Here is a 16,415-nt window from a genome sequence, read left to right as displayed (position 1 = left end):
GAACGTAATGAAAATATTCCCCAAAAAATTGAAAAAAATATTAGAACAAACAGACAAATACCTGACAGAGAATCAACTCACATTAAATGCCGATAAAACAGAGATGTTATTCTTTACAGATCATACTAATTCGGATCCAGAAATTTCTCTTAAAGGCGAAGTTATCAAACCAGCTCATGCATGTCGTTATCTGGGAGTACAAATTGATTCAAACTTAACCTTTGAAATTCACCTGAATTCAGTTTTAAGCAAAATGGCTAATGCAATTCGTTTTTTGTATCTTGTAAGAAATCAAATACCTTTGAAAGTAAGAATTGATGTTATCAAGTCAGTTGTACTCTCTCATCTTTCTTTCAGTGGAGTATTCCTCTAAACTCTTACAGTGAAAAACATAAACCGCATAAACAGGCAAATTAACTGGGGAATAAAAGTTTGTTATTTTCGTCAAAAATTTGACCACTCCATTGATCTTCTCATTAAGGATCGTATCCTACCAGCCGAATTGTTTATCTCAAAAGTTAGCCTAATGAAGCTACAAACAGATATAAAACAATGGGAAACATCCAAAAATTTTAAAATGTTTACTAGTCGCCATAACACCCGACAGAACAACAGAACAAATCAATTTATTATAAAAAAGAAAACGAAAACGAAGTGGAGTAACAAATCTTTAATCTTAAAAAGCGTTCAAAAATGGAACAAATTGCCCTCTTCAATAAGAACTTTTAACAGTAAAACTTGCTTTAAAAATGTTTTAACCGAGTTTTTGCTCGATCAACACAGGAAAGTACCGTTAATAGACATATAGGAGCCTTCAAATCCTATTTTTACCTATAAAAACGAACAGCCACAATTTGAAGATTAATTTATTAATAAAAATGCTGATTAATTTATTTAACATTTTAGAGCATTTAGATATCTAACCTCAGGGTTATAGTCTGTCTGAGTAATTTACAAAAAAATATTGAGCATAGCCTAATTATTTTTTGGACTTAATTCTGCACTTGGCCATGTTTTGTGAACGATGGCAAAAATCAGAGCTCCATGAAACATGATCTCGATATTAATATTAGGTAACCCAGAAAGCCATTTCTGACCATATTTACAATAACTAACTTTCCCATCCTATCTTGGCTCCTGAATTCCGCGATTGGCAATATATAATTTTCCATATTTCAGTATGTTTGTCATTTTCATTAGCGTCATTTGAAATATTGTTGAGCTTTTTCGGCAGAAATTATGTCCCAATGTGAGCCTTACATTTGGGTTTGCTCCATAGACAAACCTCCAAGTCTGATTGAACAAGTTGCCGTCATTCAGCACTGAAATGTCACAGGAGCCGTTGTTAACTGATGCCAAATTGTGTACTATGACAGGATCTGCGGGAATGGTGGATTCGTTGACAGATGTCATTTGTGTCTTAATGTCTGTGTATTCATCTGTCTCGCTTGTGGCCACAACTGAGAAGTTGTACATGTCACCAGGTAGTAAATTTGTCCACGTAACTGTTCGTGTTAACCTGCAAAAAGAACAACGCAAGAAAAAATCTGAAGTCTAGATTGAAGTTTTGGGTCTTTCCCAACATAAAATTTAGCGAAATTATAGTTACTGATAAAAGTATTTTTGGCAATTGATGGGTATTGTGTGGAACAAGTAAGTTAGTTTTATAACAAGCTGGTCTGGTTACAGTTTTACAAGTCAAATGTCGTCTTCTGAATTTCTAACTAGGCTAACAGTGAGGGGAATCTGTCGCCTAGAAGATTGATCAAGTAAAATAAACATAAAGTTTTGAATCGGTGAGGCAAGCGCTACTTTGTTACTCAGCTTTTTCATCTCTTCCACTCTTAAACGCTGTTCGAAGTTAGATTGTCGCAAAATAGTTAATTCTTAACGAGGCTCGTAATATCAATTATTCTTAGACAGATAACAGATGTAAGGAAATTACTTGCACGTCAATAGAGAGAACGATCGGAAGACACTTTATAATAGTAATTAATATAATAGTAGCAGAACTTCCAATGTTCACTTCCCTAATAAACTTAACCCAAATGCTCACAATATCGCAACGGGTGTTGCACTTGCAACTTTTCAAGTTTAGTCTCACTAAACTATGAGTTTCGCAGCCTCTCTAAGAATCAACTTCTCAAATTGCTTCACTAAAAATCTCCTTCTCACCACAAGACAATTGTCTCTATCTCGCTTGTGCGAAGATCTCTCCTGTGTCTAAAACTCTCCCCGCGTGTCTTTCTAAGTGTGTCATTTCAAATCATACTCAATCTGCGTGCTCTTATCTCAAGCAAACAAACTCTAATCTTTTAAATAAACATTGCACCTTAAATTTCAAAATTATCACAATCTGTAGGAGTGCTCTTTTAAACTTCCAAACAAATCATTGCAAACGTATGCTCTGTCATTCAACTACTACCAAACATTCTTCAATTTTGCATTATCTTAAGTAAAAGACCTTGGGACTCTTGTGTAAACAAACCCACTCCGCTTTATATGCACACATTGCACATATCATTTCCATTACTGTTTGCTTAGTAAAGATTGGACGTTGATTTGAAAAGGTCCTATCGCTCCATTTCCGCTCTCAAAATCAACCGATGGAAATCAAACTTTGTCAAATGCCATGTGATAAATAATTAACTAAACTCAATTCTAAAACTATGATCAAATGTTTTTTTTTTCTATTTTTAAACCTTTCGATTCCCGTAATAATACATTTCCGAAACCATTTTTTCTAAAAGCCCAATGTTTGACCTCAAGTTCTCAACAATTATAGGTCAATTATCAAAGACGAGAGGTCAAGTGGGTGTTTCGCCGAAAGGTCAGATTTCAAGAGGTCCTATCTCTTGTTCTTGGAGTCAAAAACTCATGGGTTGAAGCTATTTATAAACTGAAGGATGCCGAATCTCGAAAAGTCTAATTTGGTCAATTTTGACCAGGGTGGGTTTTTGTCACTAATTGTCTCTGATTATCATTTTATTACCATTTCAAAGTCATTCGGCCATTCAAACAAAAAACCATTTTCCAGTTTTTGGAACTCGGGTTATCCCGAACCACCGACTTCGTGTCGCTCCTTTAAGTGAAAGGTAGCATCATTCGAAAACTCATAAAAAAAATACAGTAACCCTCCTGTTTATATTGCTGAAGCAAAAATGCTGTAAAGTTTCACTAAACTGAAGTTCTTATGGAGAATGGCTGAAATTTTGCTCAATTGTTGAATAAATGAGCTTTTAAGCGTTAAAATACATTAAACAAACCAATGGTCCAAAAGCGCAGAAATTCTCAAACACTGCATGTTTTGCGTGTTTCAGCGCATTAATCGCAAAACTTTGAGCGCGTTCTGTTCAATTCGTGCTCATTTTTTTGCGCACAAAGTGCAGTCAACCATTGTTTAGGAGCTCGAACAAAAACGACACAAGAGATGCTCAGTTTTTTCGGTTCGTTTTCCGGTGTCTTAGATTCGAAATGCTCTTTCCTAGATTTGCTATGTGTGGTTTTGAATGTCAGATAACCGTCGGCATGTTCGGTTTCTAAGATTTTGTATGTTCACTTTCGGTATGTGTTCGGTATGTGTTCACTTTGGTATGGATCCGGTATGTTCATTTTCAAACGTAAGATATCGTGGGTTTTCATGATTTAAAATTTGAGAATTTTGTTTAGTGTAGTATTATGTTAGTATAAATTTCTAATCAAAGGAGCTTTGAACCGACCGTTCGCAGGCAATTTCTTCGAAAAAATAAAATGAATGAGTTTTTTCTTAGCTTACTTATTAAACTAGTTCAACAAATAAGAATTTTTTGTTTGTTCGGATCGAATTCATTCAGTGGCTCTGGCTGTTATCATGAAAAATCAAGAACATTAGTCATTTTCTCATGATTTCTTGTGGTTTGAAACCTCCTATTCCAAAAGTTGCTGACGCTTAAAACCGAATATACTGAAATTAGTAGACCAAACGTAACAGATCTATGAAATCGAATACACCGACAATTATCTTACGTTTAAAAGCGAACATACTGATTTCAAGAAACCGAACATGCCGAAAGTTTTCTTACGGTTACAATCGACAATTTCTGAACTAGGGTAGGGAACAAATTATTTTTGATTGAGTTTAATTTACAAAGAAGCGTAAACCTGAGCCACAATGGATATATGGGGTAGTTTACAATTAAAGCAAAGCTATTTGTTACTGAATTGCATGGTCAGCATTGACTAATAAAAGGTACTTGCGAAACAAAAACGTCGACAACGTTCACCTAGGAGATTTTATCAATAGGCTTTCCTTAAATTAATGAAATGTTTTGTTGGCGCTCCTATACTACTCCTATCCCAAACCACCCCTGTCAAGGACACTGTGACTTCTCGTTAACAAAGCCCGGTTTGATTAACAATAGTATGATTGTTTTTGAACAAGTCTAATTTCTGATATTTGGATATTCTGAAACATTGAAAAAAATCATGGTGCACATCGGCTTAGCTCATTGGAGAATGTATGTTTTTTTTAAAACAATACTTAGCTTTAGGTGTGGTTTCGAAGCTGTTTTGTTGGGTGCCAAAAATGAGTACCAGTTCATCCGATTCCCCAGATGGAGCAATGTTAACTCAACAATCCATTGGTACCTCAACAGCAACCAAGTCAAATGGACAGAAGCGTTTGGAAACCTCTAAACTTATGATCGAAAATGACATCAAACTACATACTGACTACCTGATCGCTGCTATAGAGTCCTCAGAAGATATCGAAACTTTAGAGGAAACAGTTAATGAAATTAGGGAAATGCAGCAGAAGCTTGAACCAGTTGTAATTGACCTAATCAGTGGCTTGGAGCCTGATGAACAAGATATTATGTCCAGGGAACACAGTCGTTTGAAGATAGAAATAAAACAGACTCTGACACTATTCCGAAAACACGTTAAAGAGACAAAGAGGCCTCTCCAGCAAATCTCATCTGGTGGATTATCCTTGAACTCCAATGAGAACATAGAAACGCATGACAACACCTTGTCACATTTACAACAACGCCGGACTCATTTTGTCTTTGACGACACTCTTTCGACTGATCACACCACTCAAAGCAGTACGTCAGCGCCCGCTGCGAGTTCGCGTTTTGTCAGTTATGGTTATATTGCACCCAGTGGTACAACTCTACCTGTCAACAACACCTCATACACCTCAAATTGTAAGATGTCAGCTGCACCCTGCAGTGCATCTCAGCAATCGTTCTCAACTTTTCCTCGCGGACTTCCCTCAACTGATAGCAACTCACTTGGACAAAATAACTCTTTTCCATTAACACAGCCAAGCTTCAGTAATATTCCTAACACATCAGTTACGCAGATGCCATTTGCTCCTATACACAGTGCCTCAATGTCTACTTGCTTTCAAAAATCCGTACCCAAGTTACATGCGGACCATTTTGATGGTGATCCAATAAGCTGGATGAAATGGTACAGCATTTTTCAAGCTACTATTGACAGAGCACCAATGACATCTTCTGAAAAAATGATTCACCTACAATCACTATTAACAGGTGAGGCGAAAGCCCTCGTCGACGGCTATGGTTGCAACGGTGACTTATACGCTTCAGCACTTCATCGCCTTCAAGAACACTTAGGGAATCCAAAGCGAATTGTAAACGCTTTCCTTGAGAAACTGAATAGATTCAAATCACCCAATTTATCCCATCCAGAGAGCTACACACACTTCTCTTCTTTTCTTTTGACAATGGTGGATACCTTTCAGCAATTAGGATTCGTTCACGACCTTCATTCAACTACCAACCTAAATGTGGCGCTAGCAAATTGCCCAATCCCGTACGTCTTGAGTGGAACAAATTTGTGTTAGAAAAGGACTTCCAGCAACCATCTCTACAGATACTTTCTGACTGGCTTCTGAACTACTCCAAAGCGTGTCGAGATTTAAACTCTAGCCTCCAAACTTTTCACTCAAGCCACGCAAAATTGTCCTGGAAAATTTCTCCGAGTGCACAAAACTACACATCAGCTACAAGTGGATGGAAAACTAATCAATATAAACAGTCAAATAGCAGTTCTAGCAGGAACTTGACAGTTGAAGGCAGGCAACCCCCTGTGATACTTTGCCCAAGCAATGAAAGTTGCCAGTTTCTATACAAATGTACCCACTTCCAAGCTCTCCCAGCAAGCATTCGCAGAGAGCACATAAGAAAACTTAGATTATGTTTCAACTGTTTTGGAAACCATCACGTAGAAAAGTGCACTTCCAAAAACGTTTGCCGTAGCCACAATTGCGGTATGAAACACCACACTCTATTGCACGATAGCTTCGCTATTAAGTCAGGTTCAAAAAAGTCTAATGTGAAAACTTTAAATTTACAAGGAACAGGACAGGTAGCAGTTGTTCCTGTACAACTCAAAAATGGTGATGAAGTTTTGGATACTTATGCTTATTTGGACAATGGTAGCTGCCAAAGCTTGTTGCTGAGGTCAACTGCAACAAATCTGAATTTAAACATGAATACCATTGGAAAAATGCCAATTAGTGGCTATCATATGACTAAAGAAATTGATTGTGCACCTGTAAAACTTCAAATTAGACCCTTACAAGGGGAACAGTCATTCGAACAAATAGACGTCGTCGCCGTTCCGGATCTCAATATGTCACCCGTTGATACATAGAAACTGAATCGCCTCTGTGATTCCTTTGAACACCTCAACCATATCTGTTTCCCAGACATAGGGGACAATAATGTTTCCATCATTCTCGGAATTGACAATCTAGATCTGATACACTACAAACAAATAGTTAAAGGACCCAAGAATGCACCATGGGGAGTTGAAACCCAACTTGGTTGGACATGCGCTGGAAAAACTGACCTAATCCCAGATGATTGCAATCCAGTTCAATTAACTCAGCTAAACAGCCATCCTAATATGGACAACAGTATGTTCAAGTTGGTCTCCGATTGGATGAAAATTGAAAACTTAGGCATAGCTTCATCCAAGAAAGCAATGTCTAAAAATGACAAAAGAGCCCTTGATATTTTAGAAAATACCACTAAACTCGTCAATGGTCATTATGAAGTTGGACTTCTCTGGAAAGAGAACGCCAATCTCCCAAATAACAGATGGCTTGCGGAGAAACAACTTCGTCAGCTCAACAATAAACTTTCAAATAATCCAGAATTAAAGCAAAAATACGAGGAAACGCTTGAGAAAGACTTGCAGAACGGCTATGTCACAAAAATTAATCAAATTAAAGAACAACCAGATGAAAAGACTTCGTTCCTTCCTCATCACCCCGTGACTAATGAGAACAAACCTGGAAAAGTACGCCGTGTCGCTAATGCATCAAGTGTGTTTCAAGGTCAGTCCTTAAATTCTAATCTTCTGAAAGGTCCAGACTTGCTGAGCAATCTTACCGGTGTAATTTTGAGATTCCGAGAGAACAAATTAGCGCTTTCCGCTGATATTGAACAAATGTTCATGCAGGTTAAGGTAGCTCTCGAAGACAGAAAATTCCTACGCTTCCTTTGGAACAATGATGGTCGTATTGGAACTTACGAGTACACCAGTCACATTTTTGGAGCCACAGACTCACCATGCATCGCCTCATATGCTTTGCAAAAAACGGCTCGTGACAACGAAGAACAGTTTCCAGATGCTCTCAAATATGTAGAACGCAACATTTACATGGATGATCTCTATGTTTCCACAAATTCACTCGAAGATGCTGAAAAAATACTGCAAGGAATGAGAAAAGTTCTTTCTAAGGGAGGTTTCAACCTAACCAAATGGAATTCAAGCAGTCCTGAGTTTCTAAATTCAATAGAACCCAAAATAAGGTTACATCCAGACAACGCTCTCCCTCAGTACCAAAAGGTACTTGGCTTACCATGGAACGCAGCATTAGATTGCTATGTCATTGAAAGTAAACTACTTCAAAAAATCCTGATTTCAGGCAACGTAACTCAAAGAGTATTACTCAAGTTGGTGGCGTCTTTGTTTGATCCCCTTGGGTTCATAGCGCCTCTAACAATTCGTCTACGAAAAGTTTTACAAGCCGCCTGGAACCATGGTCCAAAATGGGACAAACCCCTTTTACTCGATAACATCCAGGATTTCAGTAGTTTAAGGGAAGAAATTCCGGCATTTAAGGACATCGAAATTCCTAGGAATTATTTCCTAGATAAAACTATTAGCTCAATTGAGCTTCATACCATTGCTGACGCTTCGGAATACGCTCTATCTGCCGTCTCGTACATGCGAATTGAGTACTCGGATCGATCGATCTCCGTTAAATTTGTTATGGGCAAGGCTCGTGTAGCCCCAATAAAAAGGATGACTATCCCCAATCTGGAATTGCAAGCCGCTGTATATGGAGCCCAACTAGCCCAGTTTACAAAAGAAGAACAAGATATAGAGTATTCAGATTGTTTTTTTTGGTCTGACAGCACTACAGTCCTGTACTGGCTGAGAACACCTGAAATGCGCCATAGAACATTTGTTGCAAATCGAATAGCCAAAATTCTAGATGTCTCCTCCGCTTTCGATTGGAAGTACGTTTCATCCAAAGCTAACCCTGCAGATGACGGAACTCGAGGATATAGCGTTGAGCAAATGACATCAAAATCTCGATGGATTTCAGGACCGTCATTTTTGAGTCAAAAATGATCTGAGTTGCCAAAACAGGAAATTTTGCATGCTCAACAAGTAAAGGTTGTTTCGTTTTCTTCAGTAAACTCAACTGTATCAAACACTGTCGACGCGACAAGATTTAGCAGTTGGAACAAAATAATACGTGTGATAGCAGTCTTTTTATTCTTTTTGCGGACAAATGTAGGAAACGCAACGCAGAAATGAAGTTAGCACATTACATTAGAGCTTATCTGCACGTTATGCACAATATTCAAAAACAAGATTTTCAATCAGAATACTTGTTGTTGAAAAAAAGACTTGAGGTCTCTGATACTAGCAGATTGAAAGCACTATCACCTTTCCTAGACGAGAATAACCTAATAAGAGCACGTGGTCGCTTGACAAAAGCAAGTCTTTTGTTGACCGCTCGTCATCCCATAATACTTGACGGTAACAATGCTGCAGTTAAACTGCTGATACAACACACACACGAAATTAATTGTCATTGTGGTCCCGAGCGTTTCCATGACTAGAAACACTCTCATGGAATACTATTGGATACTTCGCTGTAGAGCAGTTGTTAAACAGACTATACGCCACTGTTTGCCATGTCGTAGAATGCTGCAAGATGTTAGCACCCCCAGATGGCTGATTTACCCGAGGACAGATTACCCAAGAAAAATCAGTTTGTCTTTGAAACAACTGGTCTCGATTTCATAGGACCCTTTCCTGTTAAAAACAATGGCAGATTATCTAGCCGATATATTTTGCTCTTCACCTGTCTTGTTGTTAGAGCAGTACATCTTGAAGTTTCGAATGATCTCACAACAGACTCCACAATCAACTGCATCAGGCGTTTTGTTAGCCGCAGAGGAAAACCCAACAAATTCGTATCAGATTGTGGCAAGTCTTTTGTTGGTTCAAACAACGCTCTGCAATCTAGCATCGCAGAACTGAAAGAATCAAAATTATTAGCAGCTAAGCTACGTCTAATGAATGTGGAGATAGATTGGAAATTTAATCCCCCAACTGCCCCCCATTTCAGTGGAATTTGGGAGAGATTGGTACAAATTTTTAAACTATCACTTTACAAGGTCATTGGTTCGAGAACTGACGAAATTCTCAATACAGTTGCTTGCGAAATAGAGGCAAGCATGAACTCCAGGCCTCTCACAAATGTTCCATATGATATAAACGACCCCTTACCACTGACACCAAATCATTTTCTCCTAGGTCGTTCATCCGTTAACTTGTCTCCTTGCGTCTTCATTGGTAAAGAGAAGAATCTTTCAAAAAGTTGGCGTTCATTACAACAAATTGCAACTCACTTTTGGAATCGTTTCCTACGGGAGTATTTACCAACACAACAAGTACGTTGTAAATGGCATAAGACGTCGAAAAATTTACAGGTTGACGACTTGGTATGGATTCTAGAAGATTTCACCCCTCGTGGCCTCTGGCCTTTGGCTAGAGTTATTCAAGTTTTCCCTGGCACAGATGGGATTGTCCGATCAGTTAAGTTGAAGACGTCTTTCGGAGAACGCATTAGACCCGTTGTGAAACTGAGCAAAGTTTTCGCAGAATGAAACCCAAATTTCGGCATAAACAAACAGTCTCTTTAAAGATAGGAAATTTAGGGACAACAGTTTGCCCTTCTAAAGAAAAGGTGGCTGCTCAAACTTTCATGGCTTCTGATCAACACGTTACACCCTCTTACGTTCTGGATTGTCATTTACAAACCAGCAGATCGATTGATCACATATTTATGTTCCATTGATCATCCCTTATCACCAGCCCATTTCAACTTGTTATTGGTTTTATTTTCTCGCAGGTCTAAGACCCACCCCTCTTACTTTCTTTTGACACTGGAGGTATTTTTGGTTAGTATTTCCGATTATTGATTTCGTTGGCTCGTTTTTACGAACCACCAGCTTTAATTTGTACCCTTATATTTCATTACAGTCAATTTTTATTTTACTTCTTGTTTCAACTTTACGGATGATTCAACACGCTGCAATCCGACAGTTTTATTCTTTCTTTGCAATCCTGCAAATGGGGCCGGCGATGTCAAGGACACTGTGACTTCTCGTTAACAAAGCCCGGCATTTCACAACAATTATTGTCAAAACCTGACGGAAGTAGTCGACTTCTCAAAAACCTTTTATAGCAACAAACAAGCGAAACAAAAGGAATCAAATTTAATAATACACAATCAAAATAGTCCTAAGCATCCCCCCAATCCCAACACCATTCATTAACAACCCCCCCCCCCCCCCCCGGTTCAGCGCAACTAGTTGTATAGAGCTCATGCATCTATGTTGTAAATCAATAATCGTTTCTTTTTCCAGGGCAAGAAAACTGTTCCGTAAAAATGAACAGTTTCGTCTGAAAACAATAGCATGTATCCTCTAAGCTGTGGGGTCACAAAGGGGAAAGGGAAAAAAAGTACTAACTGTGAGAAATTGAACACCCGAAGTGAGTCAATGTGTTCAGGTGCCCCATAGAAGACCCCCTCAGCAGATATATTGAACTGGACTCCAGTCCCTGAAGGGAAAATGGTCTGCAGTTTTATAGTGTCATTGGTGATGAGCAAGGGGTTGTGGGTGAAATTGGCTGTGTGCATGGATTCATTGACCCAAATAAAGTGTCCCTGGATGTCATAGGGACTGAAGGGGTACACTTTTGCATTGAAGACAGCACCCGGTGTCAACTGGTCCACTTTGAACCACTGGTCAATAGATTCGACTGTCAACACCCACGGTGATGATGCCTCGTCGTCCTCGTAGATGTGGAACTCCTTATCAAATTTCACACCATTTTCATAAAATTATAGAGATAGTATATTTTTAGGTATCAATGGAGATGGAATAAAATGATTTCAGATGGGTTCACTATTCAGGTCATCGTCTGCGCCTAAGGAGCGGGTAACTGATCCTTCAAAGTTGATCTGTCATGATCGAGTAACTGATTATAATGTGATTTCGATGGTCTGAGCCTAAATAACCTTGAGGGCCGCTGACACTGAGAGATCTTGATAGTCTCTGATCAAAAGTGAATTAAATGTGGCCACAAGTGCTACTGCCTTTATCGATTCCAGTTTCAAGTAATCTCTTTAAATAATTTTGTTAAAACTGCCTACTGCAAAATTTTGGGGGATTGATTTGTTCAATAAAACCATTTCTGATGAGATAACAAATTGTCAGCCAAAAACTGTCAGCCAAACAAAGTATCAAAAAATTTTATCGACTTTGTAGGGATCGAAAAAGCAATGCATTGGTACAAACAAAAACAGAATAATCCCAATACGACCAAAAAAAATATTTTTTTTTCGGGAAATATCATTTGACAAGTTTCGTTAATGTTAGTTAATAGCGGTGCTTATATACCAACTGATTACATATAACTCACAAAATATGTCATAGTAGTAATTTATCTCACCCAACGAGCGGAGAACACAAAAGTTACGACATTATTTCTATCAATAATGGACTAGCATAAAAACGTACCCTCGTCACAAACTGGATTAAAAGGCAAGTTAAAGGTCTAGTAGAAGGATGAATGTAATGAGACATATATTCTAGACTTTCGGTTGCTCTTATTTTGTTGCGATTTCTTGTCAGACGTTTTCGGGAAAGAGTAAATCTCAGGTTTTTGGCGGTAATTAAATCAACGGCAAATTTCATGCTTCACTTGAGTTCCCAAGGTCATTGGGAACATGCTCCAAGAGGGAGGGCAGGGGTTGAAGATCACCTTGATTGTCGTTTGATCCGATATCCTTGAACCTATATAATTGGAAATTAAAATACTGTAAGGGTGATAACATCAAATGGGGTGGATGTAGCTCATGTTGCCTAAGGCCGGAGCGATGATTTGAATTAAAAAAATTACGGATAAAAAACCCGCGCGAGGCCGGCGACAGGACGCACGAACGAGCCGTGAGCCGTTTTTTTTCCTTGGCAACTCGTACTTCACCGTCTCGTCCAGGGGATGTTTCTACAACCCTTCGAAAGGGCCAAATTCCTCTCGGCGTCAATTCTTTGAGTACTCACACAACATCTCCAACATTCAGAGGAGGCTGGTTGTTGTCTGTCCATTTATGTCTCTTGATTAATGTCGTGAGGTACTCCTTAATCAAACGCCGCCACACGTGGTTCATCAACTGCTGAACGTTCGTTCAGTTGTTGAAACTAGCTGGCTGTTGATCTCCCAAGTTTCCGGGTGGCAGGGAACTGTACAGGCGTTGAATGAAGAAATGATTAGGAGTGAGTGGTTCTTCGTTTTCCCGCCGATCAACTACGTTTGTCAAGGGTCTGGCATTCAGAAATGATTCTAATTCAGCTTTTCTTCTCTCAAAGATGTCGAAGGAGAGACGCTTAGATCCTAGAAAGATCAAGAGTGTCTTCTTAGCGCTCTGAATCAATCGCTCCCACGCACCACCGAAAATAGGGCCAAACGGTGGGTTACAATTCCATGTGGTTTTGACCGCAGCTAGGGTTTTATAAATCTTGTCCTTGTCTAAAGCCTTAACCGACTTCTTTAGCTTTTCGGAGGCGCCGACAAATGTTTTTCCGTTATCGCTGTACAACAAAATACGTTGGCATCTTCGACAGGTGAACCTTCGATGTGCATTGAGGAAGGTGTCTGTACTTAAATCTGGACATGTTTCCAAATGGACTGCTCGCGTACCGAGGCATGAAAAAATAAGTCCATAATGTTTCTCAACTTTGTTTTGTTTTTCTTCAATATAAAAAACGGTCCAAAAAAGTCCAGTCCTGTGTTTGCGAACGGAAATTTGGTTTCTTTTGTGGGGAAGCGAAATGCAGGAAGCGGATACTTCAGGAACAATTTTCTGTCCGTTCTTCACGGTTTTGTTGAGTGATTAAGCAATTTCCTGGCTTGTTTTGTAATGAACTGAGGAGGCTTATTCAATAGGTCTTTTTGAAACTCGATTGATGCTTTAAAAAAACTTTAGAAAAAAATGTGTTTTGATTTCTATAAGTCAGAGAAGCAATTTTTCTACTTTTTTGTTGCTTCTCTACAATTTCGCAAAAGTAATAAAATTGGTTATTGGCTTGTTTTCAAGTAAGTTGAAGGTGCCTGTTCAATAGGTCTTCTTGAATCTATTAAGTGTATTAACTATAACGTTGGGAAAACGTCTTTAAATTTTTTTTGAGAGAAAGTAGCAATTTTGCTAATTTTAAGTTGCCTCTTTACTAAATGCAAAAAGAAAAATCTAATTTTGAAGCTTGTTTTGTAGCAAACTGAGGGAGGTCAATGAATAGATTTTCTTAGATCTACTAATTGTATTTATCAAAACGTCAAGAAAACGTTTTTTGAAATTTTTGAGTTAGAGAAGCCATTTTGCCAATTTTAAGTTGCCTCTTTATAAAAACGCAAAATTGATAAACTAACGTTGAAGCTTGTTTTATAGAAAACTGAGGGGGCTCAATTAATAGGTTTTGTTGGATCTACCAATTGTTTTTTACATCAAAACGTCAATTTTTTTTTGATTTTTTGAAGTCAAAGATGCAATTTTGCTAAGTTCAAGTTGTCTCTTTTTTCAAAAACAAATTCAATTAACTAACTTTAAAGCTTGTATTAAAGCCTTTTGAGGGAGCCCACTCAATAAGTTTTCTGGATTTATTTGAAAGTTTTCATTGAAACGTTAGAAAAAGGTTTTTTTGAATTTTTTTTTATTTAAAGAAGCAATTTTGGTAAAATTAAGTTGCCTCTATGTTAAAAAGCAATATCAGTAAACTAATCTTGAAGCCTGCATTATAACAAACTGGGGGGCAATCATTAGGTTTTTTGGATTTATTAAAAAATTGTCATCGAAACGATAGAAAAACGTTTTTTGATTTTTGTCTCTCAAGAAAGCATTTTCCGGTACTTTTTGTTTTTCGGCGAAAATTTTACATGAACAATTCAATTTTAAAAAAAATCAATTTAAGTCCCAACTGAAGTGTTCTATTCAACTAGTAATTTTACTTTCATGTAGATTTTTCGACAAAAACAGAATATTGTTTTTTAAATTTTTACGATGCAAAAAAGCTATATCGTTTTTTCGTGCAATTTGTGTTTCTTTTGCTAAGTGCTAACATGTTGCTTCTCATGGCTATTTCTTTCAAAAACCATCCACAAAAGCTCGTTGGGGGACAATTTTCTTGTTTTTGAAATTTTTGTCGCAAAAAAAATTGAAGTTTTTTTTGGATTCGTCTAACCGGGGAAGGCACCTCTGAGGTGGCGTCTGGAACCTCGGGCGGTCATCTTTTGGTGAAATTTGCAATCAAAAAAGTCAGGCCTTCTTGATTGGGTGACGTCTTGATTGGGAACCCTTGAAAAAATCTCCTTGTCTTTGGTGACGTCTGAGACCAAAAAAATCGTTTTGGGGGCTTTTCTTGCTGTTTCCTCCTCTCTCCTGTCGCTCTGATACTAACTTTCATTTGTGGGGGGAGGGTGATCTGTATTTTTGAGAAATGCTCCGGTTCTTTCTCGTTGTATTCTTCTTAAGAAATGCTTTGTTGAGAAATTCGCTGCTTTCTCCTCTCCTGTCGCTCTGATACTAAGTTTCAGCTGGGGGGGGGGGTAATGTCACTCTCTTTGTTAAAAAAAATCCGTTTCAGAAGGTGGACTATGTTTCCTAATCACGTAGGTAGGTCTCCATTTTATGTAATAAAACATATATTCTAGACTTTTGGTTGCTCTTATTTGGCTGCGACTTCTCGTCAGGCGTTTTCGGGAAAGAGTAACTCTCAGGTTTTCGGCGGTAGTTTAATCATCGGCAAATTTCATGCTTCTCTTGACTTCCCAAGGACATTGGGAACTATGAAATAAAAATTAAGTGACTCTGCTTGAAGTCACTGAGAACTTCTGGCGTTTATTGAGAACCACGTAGTGGTTCGAGATATTAAGTCAGAACTTCGAAGTGACTTCTGCAGAGTCACTTAACCATGCTTAAAGCACGAAACGCGCACGTTTTAAAATGACGAAAGTCAACAGAAGTCAACTTCTGGCTAAGTAGCAACTTCCGGCATTTTAACTTCTGGTACTGCAAAATTTCATCATTTTAAAATGTGCACGTGAGCGTTTTAACAATTACTATAAATACACAGTTCGGCTTCACAGATAATATAGAGCGTAATTCAAGTGTCGAGCATGCTCATCTTTTCATAATATAGTCGGCGGAGCAGTGAACTTAAATACGATTGATCGGTACTGCTTGGTCTTTTTATATGTCGTAAAAATAATATTTTGGGATAATTGCATCAAAGAGGCAACACCAAAAAAGTATTATAATAGCCGACAGCCCCAACTTAAAAGTGAATTGGTTTGTTGCCTAGGATAAATCAGTTTTCGAGTGTCAGCGTAATCGTTTGCCTGAAAAGAAGTCGGTAGTTCAGCTCCTACCATTGACATTTATCAGCCATGAAGTTAGCATGATCTTTGTATTTATCATTACTTTTTCAACATTGAAAATCTTGAAAAACCACAACAGTAGAATTCATAAAATGAGCAAGCAGACACTAAAAACAAAATGATTTTTGTCCACCCCACTCGATTTGGAAGATTTCTGCCTGAATCTTACAAGGTAACCTTTCATTCTGCCAGAATCTAGCAAGATACTCATTAATTCTGCCAGAATCTAGCAAGATACTCATTAACTCTGCCAGAATCTTGCAGGATAACATATTTTTCTGTCTGAAAAATTCAAGATGGGAACTTTTCTAAGCTTAATGTCCGTGGTAGCTAGTTTTTTCGCCAAAGAAATAAGAAATATTCAATTACCGACTGAA

General features: G+C 38.1%; 1 protein-coding gene across 1 annotated transcript in view; it reads right to left on the bottom strand.

Moving 5' to 3' along the window:
- Positions 1–16,415, bottom strand: part of LOC142337125 (uncharacterized) — a 106,822-nt gene that overhangs the window by 43,150 nt on the left and 47,257 nt on the right. Inside the window, exons 6-7 of the mRNA XM_075386222.1 lie at positions 11,076–11,419; positions 1,261–1,519 (exon numbers count right to left, since the gene is read on the bottom strand). Of these exons, the coding sequence (XP_075242337.1) occupies positions 1,261–1,519; positions 11,076–11,419 (603 nt within the window). The remainder of the gene's footprint in view (positions 1–1,260; positions 1,520–11,075; positions 11,420–16,415) is intronic.

This window comes from Convolutriloba macropyga, chromosome 3, assembly GCF_964194025.1.
Source record: "Convolutriloba macropyga chromosome 3, txConMacr16.3, whole genome shotgun sequence".
Lineage (NCBI taxonomy): Eukaryota > Metazoa > Xenacoelomorpha > Acoela > Convolutidae > Convolutriloba > Convolutriloba macropyga.
Note: the sequence above shows the minus strand (reverse complement) of the source record. Positions and strands in the feature narration are given on the sequence as shown.